At 45.5% G+C, this 26,397-nt stretch overlaps 1 protein-coding gene across 1 annotated transcript in view; it reads right to left on the reverse strand.

Annotated features, from left to right (window-relative positions):
• LOC124623091 (zinc finger protein basonuclin-2-like) overlaps positions 1-26,397 on the reverse strand; it is a 140,334-nt gene that overhangs the window by 8,811 nt on the left and 105,126 nt on the right. Inside the window, exons 4-5 of the mRNA XM_047148883.1 lie at positions 7,592-7,803; positions 3,450-4,421 (exon numbers count right to left, since the gene is read on the reverse strand). Of these exons, the coding sequence (XP_047004839.1) occupies positions 3,450-4,421; positions 7,592-7,803 (1,184 nt within the window). The remainder of the gene's footprint in view (positions 1-3,449; positions 4,422-7,591; positions 7,804-26,397) is intronic.

A 26,397-nucleotide genomic window follows, 5' to 3' on the forward strand; every position in this document is an offset into this window, starting at 1 on the left:
TTTGACTAATTTAGTTATTTAATTAACAACATCTTTCGTGATTACAACTCTTCATCAGACTACAGTGGCTGTACAAAAAACATTTAACACAAATGAACGAAAAAATGGTTCAAATGGCTCTGAGCACTATGGGACTTAACATCTATGGTCATCATTCCCCTAGAACTTAGAACTACTTAAACCTAACTAACCTAAGGACATCACATAACACCCAGTCATCACGAGGCAGAGAAAATCCCTGACCCCGCCGGGAATCGAACCCGGGAACCCGGGCGTGGGAAGCGAGAACACAGATGAACACAGAGATTAAAGTTTCTTGTGAAGCCCTGACATGTGCTGTGCTCATCTTTGGTCTTGTGAAGTGGCTGTCTTTTTATGAGTGTTCCGGTAACCCGTTCACAACTTCGAAAGGTAACTTGAAACACGACATCACAAACAACAGCGCAAGAAAACAAGTTTCGTGAGTGGTAGCGGTATCTGAAAAACCTCTTCATATTTTTGAAACAAACATGGTCGGTTAACTGTCAATATGTCTTTAAATTCCTGTGATAACAGATAGCTAGATTTCATCCCACTATTCTAAATAGTCCCTGATGTTATACTGTATATGGGATGAAGATTGCGTGATTTTCCAGCGGGCCAATCGGGTGCCATAAGCTGGCTGAGTGTGCGATAAACCAGGAACGTATACATGCAGTGCTGTGACCACAGCTGTCATCGTCTTGGAACATGGGAGTGATCACAGCATACTCATCACGAAGAAGAGGCAACAATTAGTCATCGAGTATGTTGGATGATCATCCTGGTTCATATTCATCCTAGTGTGAATGAGAAGGTCCAAAAACACCAGTAATACATCGCAAACCCTCCTCTGGCCTCTAGATCTCTTACTGTAGATGGTTGTAGTTAGTTGGCAGATCATTTCCATTTTGTTACTGTGTGACACGAAGGCTTCTTTATTTGATAGATTAGACTCGATGGATTGACAATGACATTTACAATTTTCTTTCGGCTTAATTTTTCCTAGTCCGACCTGCAGTTCTATTGTTATTATTATCATTTTATTGTTATTTTATTTTTAATAGCCCTTTTGAAGAGTACAATAAATCAACATTTTTCTGCTTCATTGTTTTCGACTGTAGTTTCCTTTGGGTCCACACTCCTTTCATTCTTGGTTAGTGTTGTTCCTGCTCATCTTGTGACCACTTTCTTCCAGTTCTTGATTCTTTCCATCCTGAAAGACTGCTTTCCCTGTTTATTCTTTAAAATCTGTTTTCATTCTTAGTGTCTCCAAGTCGAACTTGGCATTTTAATATCTTTTCCTACCTATCTCAATAATGTTGTTTTAAATTTCTGATTGTTTAGTAGGTCAAAGATTTGTTTATACGTTCTATTATTATTCATCCCACATACGTGTCCACAGAATTTCAATATTCTTTCTCTCATAACATCTATCTTTTGAACTTTCATACACAGTTCTGTATTATATCTTAATATATATTCAGATTCACTGCCGCCTTTGGGACCTAGTATTTTTGTTAGAATTCTTTCATTTTTTCTGATTTATTGAGTTTAAGAGTTACTACTGCACTGAGTATTTCTGGTCTTACCACATTTCATTGTGTTTCAGTTTTGTCTTGCAGGACAAAGTCTTTTTAGTGCAGATGTATCTTGTTATCATTATTAGCCTATTATTATCACCACTGTCGTACCAACTTGTATTAATAACAACGCGTAATAACTTAAAAAATGTTAGAAATACGGCCTATTACATAAACAGACACAGTAGGTCTAAAGCAAACTGTCCTACGTATTGTGAAGGTCTATTTGCCTCTGTATGATCCACGTCTACTCCTAAAGCCCTAGACCGATTTCAGCCTGACTTGCTACACATATTACTTACTATCTGGAAATCAACGCTGTGAGAGTAAAAACCTATCAAAGGGGTGGAGATGGATATGACAAAGAAGTGCAGCTCACAACACGCGAATCCCCACAATTTACTTATTCTCTATTCGAGAACGAGAGGAGATAGTGACTTGCACCAATTTTTACACATAATTTCAAATATTTAAGAAACTTTTTAGAGCTAAGAACCCCTACAGAATGATAAAAGGTAAAAAAGTTTATCGCTTACTACAATGTCCGTGTTCATACAGTAAAACTGCCTCGTGAAGCATGACGTTTTAATTTATTGCTTTTCTTCTAACAACTGTATTCACCACAAATTTTGCAGACAGTACCAAGGAATGTCTCTCCAAAATTGTACCACTGCCGAGACATAGTACAGAACGTATGACGTCGGAGACACAGAGATGATTGAAAAACTGTCCCATCATGTATGGTCTATAAATTTATTACATCTGTGCTATTAACTCTATTCGAAATAGAGTTTGCAGGCCGTATAGAAATACAGCACTGAATGTGTGTATAGAATTATATCTTTTACGACGTATTTTTCAGGACATACGACGTCATAAAGACTGAGGTACATTAAAACAGAAGCGCAGAGCGCAATTCGCTACAGATACAGGTGAAATACGAGTACGAATATGTGATAAATATGGAAAATATATATGGCAATTGTGTACTCCTTAACCCTTGGATCGATTTCAACAAAAGTCGACACCCGAATTATTTACTAGCTGGAAATAAATACTGGGGTGGGGGGGGGGGGGGGAAGGAGGGGTGAGGGGAATGGAGGAGGCGAATCAGTATCCTCCTATTGGAGTGGGGGTGATAATGTGGGGAGAGAAGGTGGAGCAGGTGACGAAGAAACAGTGATGAGGAAGGAGGAGATGGACAGAGACCGGGAGAGAAGGGGATGAACAGAGTGAGGATGAGGGAGAAATGAACAGAGGAAAGGCACGTGATGGACAGAGAGAACAGGAAGGAGCAGATCGACAAGAAAAGGGTAGAAGAGGAGATGGACAGAGATAGGGTCAAATGAAGTGAGAGGGTGGTGGTGGTGGTTAGTGTTTAACGTCCCGTCGACAACGAGGTCATTAGAGACGGAGCGCAAGCTCGGGTTAGGGAAGGATTGGGAAGGAAATCGGCCGTGCCCTTTCAAAGGAACCATCCCGGCATTTGTCTGAAACGATTTAGGGAAATCACGGAAAACCTAAATCAGGATGGCCGGAGACGGGATTGAACCGTCGTCCTCCCGAATGCGAGTCCAGTGTGCTAACCACTGCGCCACCTCGCTCGGTCGAAGTGAGAGGGGGAGAAGCAGATGGATAGAGTGAGGGGTGGGAGGATGAAGATAGAGAGTGTGGAATTGAGGAGGTGGACTGTGGGGGAGGAGTAGATGGACAGCGAGAGGGGGAGGAGGAAATGGAAAGAGAGAGCCGGATGGAGGATATGAATGAATAGAAGATTGGATTCATACCTGGGCAGTACTGGATACTCGTCTACTGAATAAATAATATTTATGCAGGATGGTTACTTACGGTGCACTTGTGCATCTCCCGCAGGTGGACGGCGGAGAAGTGTATCTTGAGAGCGCCCTTATCGCAGAAGGTCTTGAAACAGACGTTACACTGGACGCGCTTCTTGCCTGTGGTGGGGTTGACGATCTGTGTGCCCAGGTTGATGGGCAGGTCGCACGAGCCGGAACGCCACTGGCGCTTCAGCGGCGTCGAGGTGGACGCCGCAGCCGGCAGCTGAGGTGGCAGTTGCTGCTGTTGGTGCTGCTGCTGCTGCTGTTGCTGCTGCGGCGTCAGCGGCGGCGGGGGCGGCGGAGGCGGCTTGGGCGGCGCCGGACGCATCCTGAGGCCGTCCAGCGCGTCGCGGCTGAGGTTGAGCGCGCTGTGCGCCAGCGGGGAGCGCTCCTCGGAGCAGCCTCCGTTGAGGATGTCGGCCACGGTGTACTTGCGGCCGCCGTTGGGGGCGGCGCGTCCGCTGGCAGGTAGCGGGGCGACCGCCGAGTAAGGCGGAGGGCCCGCGGGCTTGGCGGCGGCGCGCCCGCCCGTGCTGAGGTTCATCGGGCCGCCGTTCGCCTCCGCCGCCGGCTGCTTGGTGCCGCTCCAGTCGGAGGGCGACGGCGCCTTCCCGTTGGCGCTGGAGGCGGAGGCCGGCGGCGGCGCTCGGCTGGCGCCGGACGCGGACAGCTGCTGCTGCTGCTGCTGGTGTAGGTGTTGGTGTTGGTGCTGGTGGTGGTGGTGGCTACCGTGGTGGTGGTGGTGGTGGTGGTGGTGGTTGTTGGCGTGGTGCTGCTGCGGCAGGTGGGGCGGCGTCATGGGCGGCGAGGGCGGCGGCAGCACGACGGGCGGCGGCGAGGCGAGCGCGCGGCGCACGTCGGCGGCCAGCAGCTGCAGCGCCAGCGCGCGCGTCTCGCTGAAGCGCAGGAACTGCCGCACCACCAGCGGCTCCTCGTCCGCCGCGCACATGTGCCACCGCTCCAGCGGCGTGCCGTCCGACAGCTGCGCACACAGAGCACGACGCGGCACTCTCTAGCAGATCCCTGGACTCGCGGCAGTACGACGATGGGAAAGAACCGTGCACGGGAGGCTACTAAAACCGCACAGACTTGAGTAAAATGACTTTCGGCAGTTATACAATGATGTTCCTAACATACAGGGTGAACGCCAACATCACTATCAAAGTTACACAGGTTTTTCTGGCATATTTTCTACTTTGACTAAGGCACCCGTGGCTCGTTAGAGGGTAATTGAATATCGTTTAATTTCTTACTTACTCTAGTGGTCAAAATACATTATGTGTACATTAGCTTTAAAATGCCTTGCGTCGTGGCAACCCCATCGTAATAATGGCATGTATACTGGTCTGGTTGGTTCTTAGCAAAAATTGGAGGAGGATCATATCAGTCTCGATCCAGGCAGTGGCTGGATAAAGGCATCCCGAAAGGAGAGATGGCAGTGTCTTCCCTTCAGATTTTGTCGCCTAGAGCCCCTCTGTCACCATGGAAGTTATTTCTTTATTCATTAACATTACAGAGTGACCCACTAGTTGGTAACTATGGTGGGTAGTTTGCTACTAATCACAAGCAATAAATCTTTAGAGTCTGTGTCTTCACTCTTTTCTGCAGGTTTTCACACTGCCGTTATTTGTCCTCTCCTTTACATAATTGCATTGTTACACTGAGAAACGTATAATACAAAAAATAAGTTTTGGAAAAGGGAGACAAATATTACTATGTTACTAAGAAGAAAGTAACAAGCGATTGGAAAGGTTTCAGTAGAAAAAGAGGCCGCTTTACATGGCTTTTTCAAGTGGGACGGCTTCGGTAAACACTTCGAGTCTGTCTCACCTGACGTAGCGTATTATGCTGAGGTTACTATTATACAGGACGAATCTTATTAATATTTAGAAACTCCCAAATCGACGAAGATGACGCTGAGACAAATAATTTAAGTTTGGAAGGTAGGAGACGAGGTACTGGCAGAAGTAAAGCTGTGAGTACCGGGCGTCAGTCGTGCTTCGGTAGCTCAGTTGGTAGAGCACTTGCCCGCGAAAGGCAAAGGTCCCGAGTTCGAGTCTCGGTCGGGCACACAGTTTTAATCTGCCAGGAAGTTTCAAATAATTTAATATCAGACACATGAGGCTGCACATGTCGGAAAATACCCGAAAAGTGGACAAATGTGAGCCATGTGACGTCACCGGATGACTTACCTCGCCGCAGGTGCAGCGGTTGAGCCTACTGGTGTGTGGCACCTCGTCATCCCGACCCAAGTATTCGTGTCGGTGTGACTCCGGACCAACGTGCAAGACTTGAACGCGTGGGGATCAGGGTTCGAATCTGGCATCTGGCAAGAAGTATGTTTTTCACTGCAGAATCAATTATGTTTTTACATTGAGGTAAGAGTTATTATTTCATTTACCGGTCTCCGAGTCTCCACTGGTTTCTTGCCAAGTAGGATCGACAAGCGCAATCGCTGCACTTGTGCCGAGGTACGTTATTGGTGACGCCACATGTTCAACGAGTGTCATCCACATTTGGGGTATTTCCCGACATTTGCAGCCCCGTGTGTCTTACATTACATTACTTGTCTCCGCGTCATTTATGTCGCTTCGGGGTTTTTAAACAATAATAATAGTCGCCTTGTATATGTGTATGTCATGACATTAGTTTTACCTTTTTTGTGTGTGAAATACGATAATACTGAAACTTCCTGACAGATTAAAACTTCGTGTCTGAGCGAGACTCGAACTGATATCGTAACACACTTGCTAACACCCGTTGCGTGACGAAAAAATGAGTAAACAATCGTCTAGAATGCATTTGTGTAGTAGGTCTACAGGGTGTTACAAAAAGGTACGGCCAAACTTTCAGGAAACATTCCTCACACACAAAGAAAGAAAATATGTTATGCGGACATGTGTCCGGAAACGCTTACTTTCCATGTTAGAGCTCATTTTATTACTTCTCTTCAAATCAAATTAATCATGGAATGGAAACACAGCAACAGAACGTACCAGCGTGACTTCAAACACTTTGTTACAGGAAATGTTCAAAATGTCCTCTGTTAGCGAGGATACATGCATCTACCCTCCGTCGCATGGAATCCCTGATGCGCTGATGCAGCCCTGGAGAATGGCGTAATGTATCACAGCCGTCCACAATACGAGCACGAAGAGTCTCTACATTTGGTACCGGGGTTGCGTAGACAAGAGCTTTCAAATGCCCCCATAAATGAAAGTCAAGAGGGTTGAGGTCAGGAGGGCGTGGAGGCGATGGAATTGGTCCTCCTCTACCAATCCATCGGTCACCGAATCTGTTGTCGAGAAGCGTACGAACCCTTCGACTGAAATGTGCGGGAGCTCCATCGTGCACGAACCACATGTTGTGTCGTACTTGTAAAGGCACATGTTCTGGCAGCACAGGCGGTGAATCGAGGAAGTACAGTACATACTGACGAAACTAAAATGAGCTCTAACATGGAAATTAAGCGTTTCCGGACACATGTCCACATAAAATCTTTTCTTTATTTGTATGTGAGGAATGTTTCAAATGGTTCAAATGGCTCTGAGCACTATGGTACTCAACTGTTGAGGTCATTAGTCCCCTAGAACTTAGGACTAGTTAAACCTAACGAACCTAAGGACATCACAAACATCCATGCCCGAGGCAGGATTCGAACCTGCGACCGTAGCGGTCTCGCGGTTCCAGACTGCAGCGCCTTTAACCGCACGGCCACGAGGAATGTTTCCTGAAAGTTTGGCCGTACCATTTTGTAACACCCTGTACACCTGGCGTATTAACTGGGCAATGAGGCCGGCCGGAGTGGCCGTGCGGTTCTAGGCGATACAGTGCGGGGCCGAGCGACCGCTATGGTCGCAGGTTCGAATCCTGCCTTGGGCATGGATGTGTGTGATGTCCTTAGGTTAGTTAGGTTTAATTAGTTCTAAGTTCTAGGCGACTGATGACCTCAGAAAGTGCTCAGAGCCATTTGAACCATTTTTTGGGCAATGGGCATTCGGGGTTTTGGAAGCATCTTCTACTACGATCACCAGGTTACATGCCAGATATCTGTGCCCAGTAACTCGGCAGGTCACGCGGGGCCAGTGACTTGTTATGCAACTAGGTTGGCGCTCTGACCCGATGGCGGGTCACTGAGCAGCAGGTACGCACCTGCAGGATGTAGCCGCGGGCGTAGTCGTCCAGCGACCAGCCGAAGCCGGCGAGCACGTGCAGCAGCTCGTCGCGGCGCAGCACGGAGAAGAGCCTGTCCAGCAGGATCTTGAGCCTGATGGGCAGCGCCTGGCAGCCGTACAGCACGAGGCTCGCGATGTCGAAGGCGGCGTTCGCCTGCACCGTCGTCTGGCCGCCCAGCTTGTCCAGCGCTGCAACACAACCACACGAGTCTTCCAGCACTCTGGCGGACGCCAAACGTCGGATTCCTATGCAGCATCTGACGCACGCGCCTGCTGTTTCGCGTCTGCCACACTGTACTGCTAAAGATGGCATTACGAGGGTCACTCCAAAAGAAATGCACACTATTCTTGTAAAAATACAATTTTCATTCTCCATGTGTGAAAGCTATACAGGTAGATACCTCCTTCCCGCTTGTTTTCAAACTTACAAGCGAATCTCCCCATCGCACCCCCCTCAGATTTAGTTATAAGTTGGCAGAGTGGATAGGCCTTGAAAAACTGAACACAGATCAATCGAGAAGACAGGAAGAAGTTATGTGGAACTGTGAAAAAAATAAGCAAAATACACAAACTGAGTAGTTCATGTGAGATAAGCAATATCAAGGAGTGTCCGAGCGTAGGAACGTCGTGGTCCCGTGGTTAGCGTGAGCGGAAGTGAAACGAGAGGTCCTTGGTTCAAGTCTTCCTTCGAATGATAATTTTAATTTTTTGTTTTCAGACAATTATATCTGTCCGTCTGTCCGTCCGATGCGATCACTTTTTTGGGAGTGATAATCACATCCACAAGAAAACCTAAATCGGGCAAGGTAGAAGAATCTTTTTACCCATTCGCCAAGTGTACAAGTTAGGTGGGTCGACAACATATTACTGTCATATGACGCACATGCCGTCACCAGTATCGTATAGAATATATCAGACGTGTTTTCCTATGGAGGGATCGGTTGACCTATGACCTCGCGATCAAATGTTTTCGGTTCCCATTGGAGAGGCACGTCCTTTCGTCTACTAATCGCACGGTTTTGCGGTGCGGTCGCAAAACGCAGACACTAAACTTATTACAGTGAACAGAGACGTCAATGAACGAACGGACAGATCATAACTTTGCGAAAATAAAGAAAGCAAATTTTTCACTAGAGGGAGGACTTGAACCAAGGACCTGTGGTTCCGCAGCTGCTCACGCTAATCACGGGACCACGGCGCTCCTGAAGTTTCTCCGTCCATGTTGTTGCCTATGTTGCGCAAGTACTACTCAGTTTGTACATTTTGCTTATTTTTTTCGTAGTTCCACACAACTTCTTCCTGTTTTTTCGATTGATCTGTGTTCAGTTTTTCAAGGCCTATCCACTGTTCCAACTTATAACTAAATCTGAAGGGCGTGGTGTGATGGGGAGGTTCCCTTGTTAGTTCAACCTGTTCCCGCGAGTGACGCCGTCACAGCATGTCTTCAAGATAGCTGCTAAACTTGACGTTCGTCAGAAGCAACGTGCTGTCATAGAATTCCTGTGCTGTGAAAACGAAACAGTGGGAAACACCCACAAGAGGTTGAAAAAGATGTATGGAGATGCTGCTGTCGATCGCAGCACTGTTAGTCGGTCGGCAAGCAGGTTACGTGATGAAAGCGGGCACTGCAATATTGAGGATTGTCCTCGCAGCGGTAGGCCTCGTACTGCACACACTCCAATGTGTAGATAGTTAACGAATTGGTGACTGCTAACAGATGTATCACAGTGAACGAATTGTCACGCTACATTGGGATAGGGGAAGGAAGTGTTTGCAGAATACTGAAAGTGTTGGCGTTAAAAAAAGGTTTGTGCCAGGTTGGTTCCCAGGATGTTGACAGTGGCTCACAAAGAAACAAGAAAACTGGTACGCAGCGAACTTTTGGAACAGTACGAGAATGGTGGAGATACATTTCTTGGAAGAATTGTGACAGGTGATGAAACATGGCTCCATCATTTTTCACCAGAGACGAAGAGGAAATCAATGGAGTGGCTCGTGCAAATTCACCCAAGAAAAATAATTCAAACCCACACCTTCTGCTGGAAAAGTTATGGCTACGGTGTTTTTCGGTTCCGAAGGACTCTTGCTTGTGGACAACATACCAAGTGGAACCATCATAAATTCTGATGCATATGTGACCACACTGAAGAAACTTCCAGCTCGACTGAGTCGTGTTCGACCACATCGGCAAAAGTAGGATGTTTTGCTGTTGCACGACAATGCAAGCCCACATGTCAGTCAAAAAACCATGGAAGCGATCACAAAACTCGGATGGACGACACTGAAACACCCGTCTTACAGTCCAGACCTGGCTCCATATGACTATTATCTCTTTTGGGAAACTGAATCACTCTCTTCATGGAACAGGGCTTGAAGATGATGACCCCCTTGTGCACGCTGCCAAACAGTGGCTCCAACAGGTTGATCCAGAAATTTACCGTGCGGGTATACAGGCGCTGGTTCCAAGATGACGTAAGGCAGTGTAGAGGGAGGGAAATTATGTGGAGAAATGAAAATATTGTTCCTAAAGGGTGTATCTACACACTGCAAAACTTTCCAACATGTAGAATAAAAGATGGATTTTTTTAAAAATAGTGTACATTTCTTTTGGAGTGCCCTCGTATATGGGACAGTGTCCCGCGATGCGTCTTCTTATCTACGGCTGACTCTAGCGCAGCGGTGTAGACGCAGCAGCGGAGGAAGACAAGGGAGCACGTCTGAGGGAAAAGTACTGTTTACGATGGTAAAAGATGAAAAGCTGGTGGAAATGGTTTCAAAATTTCCTTGCATGTGCGACGTATCCTTACCATTATAGAAGAATCGAACTGTGAAGAATATCGCTGGAAGCGAAATAGCAGATTTCGGGAAGAGAACAAGTAAGAAAATTACTATACATTTCCGTTTATTCGTAATGTTTACTAGTTTATTTTCGAACAATTAATGCGTATTACAATAAACGAAAACAAGACTATTGCATTTTCCATTTATTATTGATTTATCATTACAATAATGAGGAATACACGAATTGAATATCAGAACCTGCTGCGTATTATACAAGTTTAATTCATAAGAATATCCATACATGTTTAAAAAGGTATTCAATAACCCGAGAAACTCCGAAACCGACAGAGTCCTGATAACTTCACTACTTTGCCAGGGTGTTATCCCTGCGCCCACATGGATGCTGAAGTATTTTGTAAACGAATATCACGCGGAAAAATCCCATCAGCATTCGCATAACCGCCACTCCTTCCTAATGGTCCAAGATTTTCAATAGGTAGTGGTTTAATTCAAAAGGAGGCTCTTTCTCTTCTCTAAGGATGCATTTCTAAGTAAATTGTGTAAACAGCACGTTACGATAACAAAAATATCAGTCTTTTCTGGCATTGGAATGTTCGGCGAATTACATCTGAGAAATTTTTGACTTAAGAGGTCGTAGGCTTTTTCAGAGCTCTTGAAAAACAGTAGTTACAAATACCAATTTTGTCAGTTCCAGAACTCCCACGAGACAAAGCTTCATCATGTCTGGACATAATCAAAACGCCTCGTCGCCTACAAAACCATGAGGCACTAATATTTCCGAATTCGGCAATACAGTAGGGCGGAGGAAACACCTTATCACTTGCATGTCATTTCCCGATATTACTTTTGCCACAAATTCCAGGGTTGCCTTCCTTCCCTTACGACCCGACACCAATGAAAGCGAATCTGCAGTTTGCGTCAACCAAAGCAACAGGGACGGTAGATACAAAATAATTATAATTGTAATATGATGAGCCTCATATCGCAGGAAAAAAATTGCACATGTCTTCCATGTCCTTCTTGATATGTTCTCTGACGAGATAAAATGCGTAGTTGAACTGCGATATGTTGAACTTGAAATACTCCAGAAATTTCTGGTCATTTTTTACCAAATGCCGGCTGATGAGATGATCAAAACAAATTTCCTCATATCTTTTTCGGGAAATAGGCGGTGTTTCAGCATCTCACTCGCATAGCTGTAGTGAATTTCTTCATCTTCAAATTCTTCTAACATTGCATACAACGACATACCGCGCTCACTCATCCTTTCGATACAGACAGATGAGGACAACTAACTCCGTGCGCTGACGCTGTACAGGAATCGCCAGCCAAGCGTCGGCCGTGCTACGTCACACGCATAACGGTAGACGCATGCTTCAAACGCTGCGTAAGGATCCCATCTTAACGAATGCCTCGCCTTGGCAACAGGATGGCCGTCACAGGATCTCACTTATCCAGTATCCTATAGCAGAAAATTCGTGACAGCTTGGAACCTTAGTGTCGGTATTACACTGAAGCACAAATGACAGCAGATGAAAATTAAAATCGTGTACAGAGCTGCGACAGTGCTGAGATTTAGCCACAGAGACGCAAACGAAGTCACGTTACGCAACTCGTTGAGGCAACGAGCAGAGCAGCCGTTCCAAGCTCTCTGCAACTGTCAGGGATTTTCTTACACCGACAGTTACACTTGTGTCCTTCCACGAAACAAAAATATTTGCAAATTCCTAGTCTCTTGCTGTTCTCCACCTTTGCAAAACACTGTCCTCTGAGCACAACTAAGCGCTCTGTTGCGATTACGAAAATGGCGTAGCTCCTCCTTTTGTCAGACTCATAACCTATCCCTTAAAAATTAAGATAAATGGTGGTCTCCTTCTGTCAAACAGTAAAATAAATGCCCCCATGTTCTCTCACTTTTTTTCCCCTTGTGTCTCCGTTCGTTAATCACTCTAGTCAGTTTCTTTACCTCTCTCTTGATTATTTACATTCTTCCATGTTCCTCTTTCAGCTCTCTCACTTCTGTTACATCCACTGCTGCCCGTGCCCTCTATTTCCATCAAGCTGCCTGTAATTTGTCTTCGTCGTTCTATTTTTCAGAAACTAACTTTTTTCTCCTATAGCTACAACTGTTACCATTAATTACGTGACACTTATACGTAAGTGGTATCCACAATAAATGTAACACGTAAGTGCCCTCATGAACATAACATAGACAGAATTCTCGACTGGTAGAATGATAGTGCCTGATGGCCCTAATCTTGCTTCGATCGATAAATAAATAAGAATAAGAGGAACTTCAAACGCGAACACTTATGTTAGGCTTTACCGTGACTGTTATTGACATTAAATGAAACAACAAGTTTACTGTTACCAGTCACCGTTTTATTTATTTCCACGACGCGTTTCAAAGGTTTAAACCTCCATCATCGGGTGGATTTACATTAGTTAGTGTGACATTCGTGTGTGTGTTGTGTTACGATGTTTTGGAGGAACTTGTGGCACTATCTCCAGTGGTCACAGGTTCTTTCCGCTGTCGTAACACATCACATGTATACAGTATACATGTCATGTGTTACTACTGTGAAAGGAACTTGTGACCGCTGGAGATAGTGCCACAAGTTCCTCCAAAAAATCGTAACACAACACACACACGAATGTCACACTGACTAATGTAAATCCACCCGATGATGGAGGTTTAAACCTTTGAAACGCGTCGTGGAAATCAATAAAACGGTGACTGGTAACAGTAAACTTGTTGTTTCATTTAATAAGAGGAACGTTATTAAAGAACGGAAACTAAACAAACTGTTGATTAGTAAGAATAAATCAAGAAAAGAAAGGAAGCAGTGGCTTTTAAAGAGATCGTATGTATGAAATTATGAACTTCAACAGCTGGAGTGATAAAATAGTGACTGATTTGAAGTACAGTTACAAAAAACGTCACGTTGTTTTTACTGCGGGGAGAACGGACTTAGACTGCAGATCGACCAATTTACAAGTCATCACCAGGTGTATACAGTAAAAATTCGAGGTCGTATGACTAGATATGTTAAAGCTCCGGAACAATGAAACATGAAGCACAGAGGCAATCAAAAGGAACAGCGTCAGAATCGTCAGGAAAAATTAAATTCGTCTTTATTTCATATTTTTCTCCATCCAGTACTGTTAAGGAACATTTTCTGTTGACGCTCGTAATGAAAGCTAAACTTGTATGATGTAATGTTGATTGAGGTGCTATTGAAGGGAGATATCAGTTACACAAATTTGACTAATGTGCTAACAGACAAACGGAAGGAGTTCGTTGCTGACACGGCTTAAAGAGCTGAAATTACCAATATCATTATATTGTTGTTTCTCTACAATGCCGCGAGCTAACGACCAGCGTTTTCATCTGGTAATTCAAATGCTTCGACTTCAATCTCATGAGCTGATAAGACTTTTCCGAAAGATTATTGTGGCGGCCAAAAGACTTTCCGTATGTAACGCACTTGATCTTGAAAGCACAGTCATGATGAGGACTGTGGAACATGTATCGGAAAAATGCGGAAATTCATATCTATTTTTCTATGAATACATCTTTTTAATCTTTTTGCGACCATTTAGGTCGACGTAAAGAGTGTTTTAGCTTTATTGACTTATTGTAATCGAAGCCGACATTCCTAAACTGAATAATGTCCCAAGAAGAAATACTGAAGTATGAGTCGCTTTTCAAATGGCCAAAGATGGTAACAGATTAACGAGACTGCAGAATTTAAATGCAGTTTAGAGAAGATAATCTCTTTCCGAGTAATGTAAGTAGTTTCTTTTGTGCGTGAAGTCTGTGAAGATCATGTGAGAGTGAGACAGATTTTTCTCTACTGTGAAGGTGTTTTAGGAGAGAACACTTGAAACATACAATGACTGCAAAAAGGAGCAGCTTTTGGGAAACTAAATGTGAGGTTAGTATAGTTTAGTAAAATCTTAGTAAGCGAATGACTATTTCGTTACAAGATTATCTTAAATATCTTTAATGTGGATTGTCCACTTACCTTAAAAAATTTTAATTGTGTCACTAGAACAATCGAACTGAAGTTTTGATTTGTGTCAAGAGTTTACATGATTTACTATAAAACACAAGTATATTTTTTGTGGAGTCACAGTCTCGAAGAATTTCTTAAATTATTTGATATTCGTCAACGACTGTACTGTTTATTACAACATCCACCACTGCAGTTTTGACCTTAGGTCATTTTCAACTAGTTACAGGTGCTGGAAATACAGCAATAATCAACATTAACAACAACAAAAAATTAAAATGCGAGAAGCCTCTATTGGTTCGTGTCAGTCTTACTCATATAGATGATAATTAATTGAAACCTTCAGCTGCCGACAGGTGCTATCGACATACAGACATACATCGATGGGGACAGCTGAAAATGTTTGACCCGACCAGGACCTCCTGCTTACATGGAAGACGCTCTATGGATCTTTTTTTTTTTTTTTTTTTTTTTTTTTTTTTTTTTTTTTTTTTTTTTTTTTGTCCGATGTAGCTCGTTGCGTTTGGTCTGGGCGGACGTCACAAGACATCCGTTCAAGTTGATCGTTGGATCGTTGATTCTTTGACTCAGGTTTTTATTACAGAGAGCACGCAGCCCTCTGACCGAACACGCTGAGCTACCGTGCCGGCTCTGAGCCACCGAGCACACAGATAAACAGTACGACTGCAGATACTTATCCCTTGCACGCTTCCCCATCGATGTATGTCAACAACACCTGTCGGCAGCTGAGGGTTTCAATTAATTATCATTTATTCTAGAGAAGCTCCACTGTCATCAATGGTATCTGTTCTTTCGAGAACAGTTACTATCTTCCTATTTAGTCATATAGAGTATCCGTGTGTGATGGATGGGATAAACACTCATGAAAGCCAATTCGTTCTCGCTGCACACGTCATACCGTATTGATCGCATTTCCGCCATCAACAGTAATTATCGTGATGTCGAAGAAGCAAATGTTGCCTTTTCAGAGATTTTGTACAGCTGTGGCATCTGGCCAAAGGTAAGTAATCGTGTGATAATATTATAACAGTAATTATCTACTGAAACTTGTGGGTGTTATGTACGAATAAACTGCCTGTGCGGTGAAAGGTAAGGGTCAAAAATAAATAAATAAAGATGACTGCGCACACGTTAAGGCTTGGCATTTGCTTGTTAGTATGATTAATAACAACTACATACAAATCTTGAAACTCTCAGTGGTCTCTCAGTCAAATCAGCCTCGAGCACATCATTGTAAGATGACTGTTGAATGATTCATAATATTTACGAAGACAGAATGAGTGCTCTTGATCCTCTTTCGCTGTCGAGTGGCATTGACCATAGAGGTAGGAGAGACCCGCCTGATATTATGCAGGCCCTCGCTGGCGATCAAACACAAATCGTGCGTTGCCCCCGGGATGAAAGGGCACGCAACACGCGCCTCTGTTTCGTTAAGGAGACAGCGCTCGGTGATTGAGCGCCATGTTCCGGGGGCCCGCCAGCGCCTCCCCCGTGGGAGTGGCCCGTGGCCTCGTTTAGGCGGGGCCCGCTTTGTGCGGTGACAAAGGGCGCTTCCTGCCGGCGCAGGGAGCCGCCCTCCGCCCTGGTGTAAGGGTTGAGACGCGCCTCGGACAGCGCACGGCAGCACGGCGCAGCATATGTACGGGCGGGGTAGGGGACAGGGCACCGGGGGCGCCTTTGTGGGCAGCTGCGGCGGTCGCGACAGCCAATGACACGGGCCGCCTCGAAAGCCTGCTCAAGCGAGCAGTCCCCGTCCCAGTGTCCCACAAGCGGAGGGGGGCGCGAGACGACTACTGCCACTTAACGGACACCCACCAGCGCCGCTGCGAATGCTGCACCCGCGGGCTCCCGTTCTCTGCGTCAATCGAAGCTGCAAGTCAACCCCCTTGCACAGCTGCAGTGCTTAACTTGCTAAGCTACTCACGCACCAGCGAAGCTACGGTACCGATTCAGAGAAAATCTACATCTACATCTATACTCCGCGAGCCACCTTACGGTGTGTGGCGGAGGGTACTTATTGTACCACTATCTGATCCCCCCTTCCCTGTTCCATTCACGAATTGTGCGTGGGAAGAACGACTGCTTGTAAGTCTCCGTATTTTCTCTAATTTCTCGGATCTTTTCGTTGTGATCATTACGCGAGATATATGTGGGCGGTAGTAATATGTTGCCCACCTCTTCCCGGAATGTGCTCTCTCGTAATTTCGATAATAAACCTCTCCGTATTGCGTAACGCCTTTCTTGAAGTGTCCGCCACTGGAGCTTGTTCAGCATCTCCGTAACGCTCTCGCGCTGACTAAATGTCCCCATGACGAATCGCGCTGCTTTTCGCTGGATCATGTCTATCTCTTCTTTAATCCAACCTGGTAAGGGTCCCATACTGATGAGCAATACTCAAGAATCGGACGAACAAGCGTTTTGTAAGCTACTTCTTTCGTCGATGAGTCACATTTTCTTAGAATTCTTCCTATGAATCTCAACCTGGCGCCTGCTTTTCCCACTATTTGTTTTATGTGATCATTCCACTTCAGATCGCTCCGGATAGTAACTCCTAAGTATTTTACGGTCGTTACCGCTTCCAATGATTTACCACCTATGGCATAATCGTACTGGAATGGATTTCTGCCCCTATGTATGCGCATTATATTACATTTATCTACGTTTAGGGAAAGCTGCCAGCTGTCGAGCCATGCATTAATCCTCTGCAGGTCCTCCTGGAGTACGTACGAGTCTTCTGATGTTGCTACTTTCTTGTAGACAACCGTGTCATCTGCAAATAGCCTCACGGAGCTACCGATGTTGTCAACTAAGTCATTTATGTATATTGTAAACAATAAAGGTCCTATCACGCTTCCCTGCGGTACTCCCGAAATTACCTCTACATCTGCAGATTTTGAACCGTTAAGAATGACATGTTGTGTCATTGGATAACATTACGGTGGTCCACTGGTACAATCCCCCAGGCTGTGGCCAGCAAGGAGACCGCACAGCAGTCGGATTTTTGGTTGGGGGGGCGGGTTGTTTGGGGAAGGAGACCAGTCAGCGAGGTAATCGGTCTCGCCGGCCGGGGTGGCCGAGCGGTTCTAGGCGCTACAGTCCCGAACCGAGCGACCGCTACGGTCGCAGGTTCGAATCGTGCCTCGGGCATGGATGTGTGTGATGTTCTTAGGTTAGTTAGGTTTGATTAGTTCTAAGTTCTAGGGGACTGATGACCTTAGAAGTTAAGTCCCAAAGTGCTCAGAGCCATTAATCGGTCTCATCGGATTAGGGAAGGACGGCGAAGGAAGTCGAAGGAAGTCGGCCGTGCCCTCTCAAAGGAACCATCTTGGCATTTGCCTGGAGCGATTTAGGGGAATCACGGAAAAGCTAAATTAGAATGGCCGCACGCGGGATTGAACCGTCGTCCCCGGATTTTTGGAACTTTTTTTTGTATATACGAGGTGTTTCAGAAGTGATGGTCAATATTCAGTGATATGACAGGAACCATCATTCGAAACAAAAATGTCACGTAAACATGGGGGTCTAAAACGCTTATTCCCGGCGGGGTCAGGGATTTTCTCTGCCTCGTGATGACTGGGTGTTGGGTGATGTCCTTAGGTTAGTTAGGTTTAAGTAGTTCTAAGTTCTAGGAGACTGATAACCATAGATGTTAAGTCCCATAGTGCTCAGAGCCATTTCTAAAACGCTTAGCTTATGGCCTACGAACTAATCTTGACTTCGATACATTGAAACAGATATCTTCTACAAGAAGCTCTTTGCTTCCCATATTTTGGGAAGCGATAGTATGGACTAAAACAAGGAAAAAGTGTCCAGTAAATATGTGCTCTAAAATGGATACCTGAAAAGTTAAGAGCACTTGTTCATTCGACGAGTCGTGTTTCAACTAGCGAAGATCAAAAAGCGCTCATAGCTCTTGATCTATGCGTTTTAGAAGTCATGTTTACTGGAGATCGGTACAGTATATTGCGCGCTAAAGCCAAAGGTACTAACTTCGAGCCTCGGTCCGGCACGCAGGATTAATCTGTGTGGCAGACAAGTGATCACCGCCGGTTGGTGGACGTCACAAGAAAAGCATTCTATGGACTGCGTTCTGCGTTGTAGCGAAAACCTGTAGCCGGTCGGCTTGGCGCCTGCAGAATGCAGGTACTTCCTCTTGGAGGTCGGCGGAGAGGAGCTGCGGACGTCAGTAAACGGCCGTCCGCCGCTGAAAAGGCGGCGAGTGACCCGCCGGCCGCCTCCGCCGCCGCCGCCGCCGCCAGTTTATTTACGGAGGCAGGGGGGAGGCAGCGACAAGGCCGGCCTGTCGGCTGCGCGCACAGCGCCGCCTCTGTCCGCCGCCGCCGCCGCCGCCCCCCTGCCGCCCCCGCACCCCTCTGTCCAGCCGGCCAAGCCTCTGGCCACCGTTCGCCGTGCGGCTGCACAAGAAATACAGGTTCACCCCAAGCCTGAAGATGGGTCCACTCTCGTCATAATGCCACCAGAGGGGACGTGAATTCACCCCATGATTTATCTTAGAAGATCGACCGAAGAAAGGCAGACCTACATTTATAGCATTTGTAGGATTCCGTACCAACAACAAGGGAACACTTATAGGATCTGTACGTCTTAAACTTAATTTTCTTTGAGGCATTTGAGTCTCATCTTCATCTGCGATAATGATAGAAGAAGAAACTGTGCCACCCCCAGGACTTGAACCCATGTCTCGTTGCTTACTAGGCAGGAATGCTAGCCATTCCACTACCACAGCACTGTACCTAATATTGCCGCACAGATTTTGTCCAATGCCCTCCCTAATACATGCCTCATATCTTCAGTTTATTTTCCCTTTCTGAGATCGCCACTATTGCTGAAAATCTCATGCACTGGAATAGCACCCCAGATTTTTTCGTAATAGGGAACTCCTATACCTCAGCGGTAGTGCTGCAGTGGTGTAATGGCTAGCGTTCCTACATACGGGTTCAAGTCCTGGCCGTGACACAAGTTTCAATTAATTTCTTCAGCATCCATCAATATTGTAGACAATGATGAGACTCAAAAGTCTCGAGAAAAAATTAGTTATAAGATCTATAGATGACTTACACCTGAGGTACAGTATTTCTCCAGTAAGTCCAACGCTGGGGTGCTATTCCAGTGCCGGACAGCCTCGGCAATAGTGACGATCTAAGAAGGGGAAAATAAGCTGAAGATATGAACTGAAGTTTGTGTTGGGGGGGGGGGGGGGGGTACAGGATGTGGGTGGTCCGTGCAAAAGTGTAAGCTATAGTGCTGCTGTGTTGTAATGGCTAGCATTCCTACTAGTAAGCAAAGAGACCCGGGTTCAAGTCCCCGACCGTCGCACAAATTTCACTTCATTTATTCAGCGTCCATCATTATCGTACTGACAGGATCAGTTTCTTGTGTACCTCTTCGACTATTAAGACCCTTTTCCTCACGAACAGATGGAGGTACCAAGCTTAAATTTGTGTCAGGCACCTTGGCGGTGCAAAAAATTTAGCCTTCTATGTCGATGCAATTAAATGATACGGCCATATACTTCACATACGCGTAGTATACCATTAAACAACATGCCTGCAAACTGAGTGGTCGAGCGTTCGAATCTCTGTGATGCTACGGATTCTTCAGTTTCTGTTTAACACAGCCTTCACCTCTCAACGTTATGAGAAGTCGCTAGAAACAACACATCGATCCTATTCCACATTGAACTTTAGGTAATGTAGGGACACGCAGTTCGACTAAAAGGTGTCGGATCAAAGGATTTGCACCAAGCAATTAACCTACAGGAAATAATTATTATCTATAACGTAATAACGTTTGTGCGGAACACTCAGACGGCGACACCTACCCACACTTGCTCGGTTTTTATTGTATTTAGAAAAACCTTCTGGTAGTGTTGACTGAAAAACTTTCTATGATATTCTTACGTTAGCAGGGGTAAAATACACTGGGCAAAAGGTTATCTACAACTTGTAGACAAACCAGACGGCAGCTGTAAGTGTCGATGGACATGAAAAGGTAAGGAGTGAGGCAGGTTTTTAGCGTACGACTAACGTTTTTGAATCTGTACAGTGAGCAATCTGTAAAGGAAACGAAGAAGAAATTTGGAAAGGGAATTGAAACTGGGGGATTGGAAATAAAAACACTGCGGATGACTTTGTAAATCTGACACAGACCGCTATGAATTTTCAAGAGCTGTTGAACGGAATGGACAGCATCTTTAAACAAGGTCATAAGGTGCATACCAACAAAAGTAAATCAACTGTAATTAAATCAGGTGATGCTGACAGTAGTAGGTTAGGAAATAACACACTCCATAATGAGTAGCCGAAGTAAACAGGGTGTAAAATGCAGGCTGACAATAGCGAAAAAAGCGTTGCTGAAAACGAGACTGTTTTCAACGTCGAAAGTAAATTTAGTGTGAGAAAGTTTCCTCTGAACGTATTTGTACGGAAATGAAGCGTGGACAATAAGCAGTCCTACCGGGAAGAGTACAGACAGATGAGTGTCGAAAAGTGATAAGGTTAGTTATATCGAGTAACTAATGAGGAGATACTGAGTGGAATCTGGGCAGAAAGAAATTTGCTGGAAGAACCACTAAGAGAATGGACTAGTTTATAAGACACAAACTGAGGCATGAAGGAATTCTCAGTTTGAAAGTGAAGGAATTGTGTGAGGGGAGAGGATGGAAGGGGTAACAGTTGTATAGGGAAAACAGGGTCTGATCACAGTAAGTAGATTCAGAAGGACGCAAGTTGCAGTTATTCATAGATGAAGGGAATTGAACTGAAGAGGCTAGTGGGGAGAGCTGCATCAGCAAAGTCTTCAGAGTGAAGACGAGAACAACAAGAGTGTGTAAGTGGAGCCACGCCTTACAAAAATTGCTCACATACTATACTATACGATATTCAGTTCAATATAAAGCGTCATTTTGGTGCTTATTACAAACTAATCTAATTTTAAAATGCGATTTCATGTGTGAAATAGATAAAAAAAGCTCCGCATTAATTGGAGTATTATTCGGTTAAAGAATATTTACTGAAGCTGACAGCAAAACAGGAAAAAATAATCACTATTTATGAAGATGAATGATTCTTAAACTGCCATTGTAAGGTGTTCACGGCCAATGAAAATCGCGGGACTCAATATCCTACTAGCCTGATATGATACTTTGCTATTAACCGGGTAATAAAATAAATTATAAACCACGTGTCGTTTGTAATGAAATCCAAAACAGCGTCTTCTGTTGAGACTGACTGTCGCAAGGCATGAGCATAACATACTGGCTTTCAGGAATGGTATGTATATCTTTCGAGACATTTGTTTTATGTGCATTAGGCTGTGGCCTTTAAGGGTAATTTCATCTTCTGTAGAAGGAGACTTTCTCAGACGAAATGTTCAGTAGTTAGTGCTACATTTGCAAGTTTACGTTTGAAAACTAACAAGCTACATCCTTATAGCCTCTGATGATGTCTCGCGTCTTAAACCACGGTATATTGCTGATAAAATGAATATCAAGGACATCTGAAATCTTTGTTTGGGTTTTTAGTACCTATTTGTAGCAAAAATTAGATGAAAATATCTTCAATTACTCTGTTTTACTGTGAACACACAGCCGGCCGGGGTAGCCGAGCAGTTCTAGACGCTTCAGTCTGGAACCGTGCAACCGGTACGGTCGCAGGTTCGAATACTGCCCGGGCATGGATGTGTGTGATGTCCTTAGGTTCGTTAGGTTTAAGTAGTTCTAAATTCTAGGGGAGTGATGACCACAGATGTTAAGTCCCATAGTGCTCAGAGGCATTTTTGAACAATTTTTGTGAACACACACACACACACACACACACTCAGTTATCTGTTTAACACCACATACATAAACACATGTGACTGTTTATGTATCTGTTTCAGCAACACGTGAGAACCAAATCAAAGTAATGACGCGTTCAAAATACGTCCGTGGGCAGTCGAACATACGACTTGCGCTTCGAGACACAGTTGCTATGTTGACATGGTGCTCCCAAAACTGGATTTCGCGAACAGATTTTATAGTACCTTCTCCCGTTGCTCACACTCCAAAATCGATTCTGGAAATCCGTTTCTAGTTGCATTTTCCACTCCCACAATCGATTTTCGCTCCCACGCAAATGCACAACCGTTTTTGAAACGAGCTTGGGTTGTCAGATTAGTTCTTGTTTTGAAAATGTTTCGGGTCAGGGATTTTCTCTGCCTCGTGATGACTGGGTGTTGTGCGCTGTCCTTAGGTTAGTTAGGTTTAAGTAGTTCTAAGTTCTAGGGGGCTGATGACCATAGATGTTAAGTCCCATAGTGCTCAGAGCCATTTGAACCATTCTGATTCGAAATGTTCCTTTAATGTGGACAGAGTGACATCGTGTGCAGTGAAAAGCAGTAATATTAGACTGAACTTGAACCTGTCTATCTCTAGTATTTACGTGAAGGGAAACAGCGATCGTGTTGACTAAATCAGAAACTGTAACAGCTGTTTTCTAGACGCCATATTTAAAAAGGGTAGCAAATCCACTACACATTTTAGCATGTAAACACGACAGAGAAAAACGGTTTCCGAAATTCGGTTTTCCCTGTTTCGGAAGGTGTGTCGCATGTAAACGTTGTGAGTAAGTGTATCCAGTGCCCACTTAGGGGGGTAGGAAGGAGAGCTAGAACTGCTGCAACGACGGCAGAGAGGGCGGCCATAGTTCTCGAAGTGTCCGCCCGCGGCGCGCTAATCAGGCTCCGGGCTTTCTGTCCGCTGTTGGGCAAGCGTCTTCCGCCCGCCGGGCCGGCGTCGCAATTTATAACCGCCGCTTCCGCGCGTTCTTTTTGCGAAAGGGACTGTACGGCCCCGGCCGGTCGCCGGTTTTGTTGCGCCGCGCCATGTCCCGTGGAAGGAGGAGGAGGAGGAGGAGAAGAAGAAGAAGAAGGCTTTAATTACGACCTACACGCCCGTACGCGGAGAAGAGTACTTCAAAGTGCAACAAAACAGCGAACGCGGGAACAATAAGAAAACCCATTAAAACGGCGAACTATAAAGGCCCTTCAGCTACACACGCGCGCGCGCCCGGCGCACACAGAGGCACAAAGTCGGTCCGGAGAAAAAGCGGCCGGCACGCTTGTTTTCTTGTTTACGCGCTTTGATTGCCGGCGCGGCGGCAGAAGTCGCCCATAAAGTATCGGGTAGGCGTTCGTGAAAAATGTCGCGGCGCGGCGCAGAGCGGTCGGCCGTGGGCAGTCGGGATGAGCCGGCCGCGTTAATTGCGACCGAGCAGTCTCACCGAAGGCTCAGCGGGTCCTAATGCGCACGCCACAGCAGGGTTGGGGCATGACTCACGGCAACGTTTGTATATAGTGCGAGGGGTATTGAAAATAAAGGAAGATGAGGTGAAAAAAGTCAGCAAGAGGAGCAGATTAGTGTTTAACGCCCCGTCGACAACGAGGTCATTAGAGACGGAGCACAAGCTCGGTTTAGAGACAGATGGGGAAGGAAATCGGCCTGAAGCGATTTAGGGAAATCACGGAATACCTAAATCAGGATAGTCGGAAGACGGTTTGAACCGTCATCCTCCCAAATGCGAGTCCATTGCACTAACCAATGCGCCACCCTAACTCGGTGAGACAAAAGTCATCGATGGCGATATGCACATATGGAGATGGCGACAAAATTGTTCAAATGGCTCTGAGCACTATGGGACTTAACATCTGAGGTCATCAGCACCCTAGAACTTAGAACTACTTAAACCTAACTAACCTAAGGACGTCACACACATCCATGCCCGAGGCAGGATTCGAACCTGCGACCGTAGTGGCCGCGCGGTTCCAGACTGTAGCGCCTAGAACCGCTCGGCCAGATGGCGACAGCATCGCGTTCATAATATGAAAGGGCACTGCATTAGCGGAGCTGTCAATTGTACATAGATGATTCATGTGAAAAGGTTTAAGACGTGTGATTTTATGATGTACATCAGCGCACCTGATGATGGCAACGTGGTCGATTGCCGAAATATTGTGTCCTATGCACACTCATACCAGGCTGTTCACCCGAGATTTATATCGTCAGCTTTAAGACGTGTTTATGTCCGGACGACGGGAACTGAAAGACTTTGAAGGCAGTATGGTAGTAGCAGCTAGACACATGGGACATTTCATTTCGGAAGTCGTTAGGGAATTCAGTATTCCGAGATTCACAGCGTCAAGAGTGTGCTGAGAATACCAAATTTCAGGCGTATCCTGTCGCCGCGGACAACGCAGTGGCCGATGACCTTTATTGAACGACCGAGAGCAGAGACATTTGCGTAGAGTTGTCGGTGCTAACAGACAAGCAGCAGTGAGTGAAACAGCCGCAGAAATCAATGCGAGACGTGCGACGAACGTATCCGTTTCGACAGTGCGGCGAAACCGTGGTCTGGTCAGTTGTACCTCGATACCAGCTGATAACAGCTGATGATACGGTTCGAGCGTGGCGCAGCCCATGAAACCATGGACCCAATTTGTCAACAAGGCACTGTGCAACCTGATGGTAGCTCCATAATAATATTGGATGGGTCCTCTGGTCCAACTGAACCTATCATTGACTGGAAATGATTATACTCGGCTACTTGAAGACCATATGCAGCCATTCATGTACTTCATCTTCCCGAACAACGATGGAATTTGTATGAATGATAATATACCATGTGAGTGGGCCACAGTTGTTGGCGATTGGTCTGAAGAACTCCCAGATTGACGTAATCTGGAGGTCAGTTCGTGCACACAAACATGCACTGCCAACACTTTCGCGGTTATGGACGGCTATAGAGGCATCGTAGCTCAGTATCTCTGCAGGGAACCTCCAGCGTCTTGATGCGTCCCTGTCATACCGAGCTGCTGCACAACGCCGGCTAAAGAAGGTCCGACACGATACTGAGAGACCCTATGACTTTTGTCACATCAAGGCAATGGCAAACCACCTCCACCAGGACCTGGCCTAGTACGGCTGTGAGGGTCTCTCGCATCGTTCCCCTACGCTCTATCAAGGAGTATGCGACTTCAGTGTTATGTCTTTTGGAAAACATTACATATGCTTCTAGGGGATGGTCATAAAGATCTGTTTATAACATAAAAAAGAGAGAATATCATAATTAATATTTTTTTCATTTCTTCATAGGGACACGTGTGCAGTTCTGCTACACTCGTACAATGAAATCCCCACGCCACAGTAGCGTAACACACGGCTTGAGTGCACAGAACAAAATGGTACAGCCCTTTGATAAAGAGGATCATACCCCATCTTGATGGTGCCATTGGATGAGGATGACATGGCGTTCGGTGGGGCTCCATTGCCCCGCCTATGGCCAAACGCGGGTGCTTTCCCGTATTCCATGACATTCAGTGACTGACGAAGAAGTCGTGTCGTGGCACGAATTTCCAGTATGACGGCGAGCAGTTTTCAAGGTGGGACGTTTCCTAGCAGGAGACTTCTACGACCAGTGACTACCTCAAATCATCCATCGTGCAGAAAAGCTTGATGGCCCGAACGTGATTTTTTTCTTGATGATGTTCGAAACTTTATGACTGCCCTTCAAATTTCTGTATTGGAATTATAGATTGTGAAAAATGCTTAGATGCAATGTCATGCGGAATCCATATTAAACTGTAGTTCCTTCTATAGCTGGCTAGGTTAAGTGGTGTTCATACCAGCATTCACGTTGATGAGACGTTACTTTACGTCTTTCTTTGCCATACAACAAGTAAACAATATTTATTAAGGGAATGCTGGCTTCCTCGGCGAATTTCATTGATGCAATCTTCTCGGGTCATGGGCCGAGTAGTGGCGACGTGTTGCAACGTATCGACGAGTTTCCCAGTTATCTTCTGTCAAAGTAACTTCATTTGAGGATGACGAGCAGGAAACTGGTTGAAACGTTGCGTCTTTGGCACGGCACGACTCATCTGATGACCC

Source organism: Schistocerca americana, chromosome 7, assembly GCF_021461395.2.
Source record: "Schistocerca americana isolate TAMUIC-IGC-003095 chromosome 7, iqSchAmer2.1, whole genome shotgun sequence".
Lineage (NCBI taxonomy): Eukaryota > Metazoa > Arthropoda > Insecta > Orthoptera > Acrididae > Schistocerca > Schistocerca americana.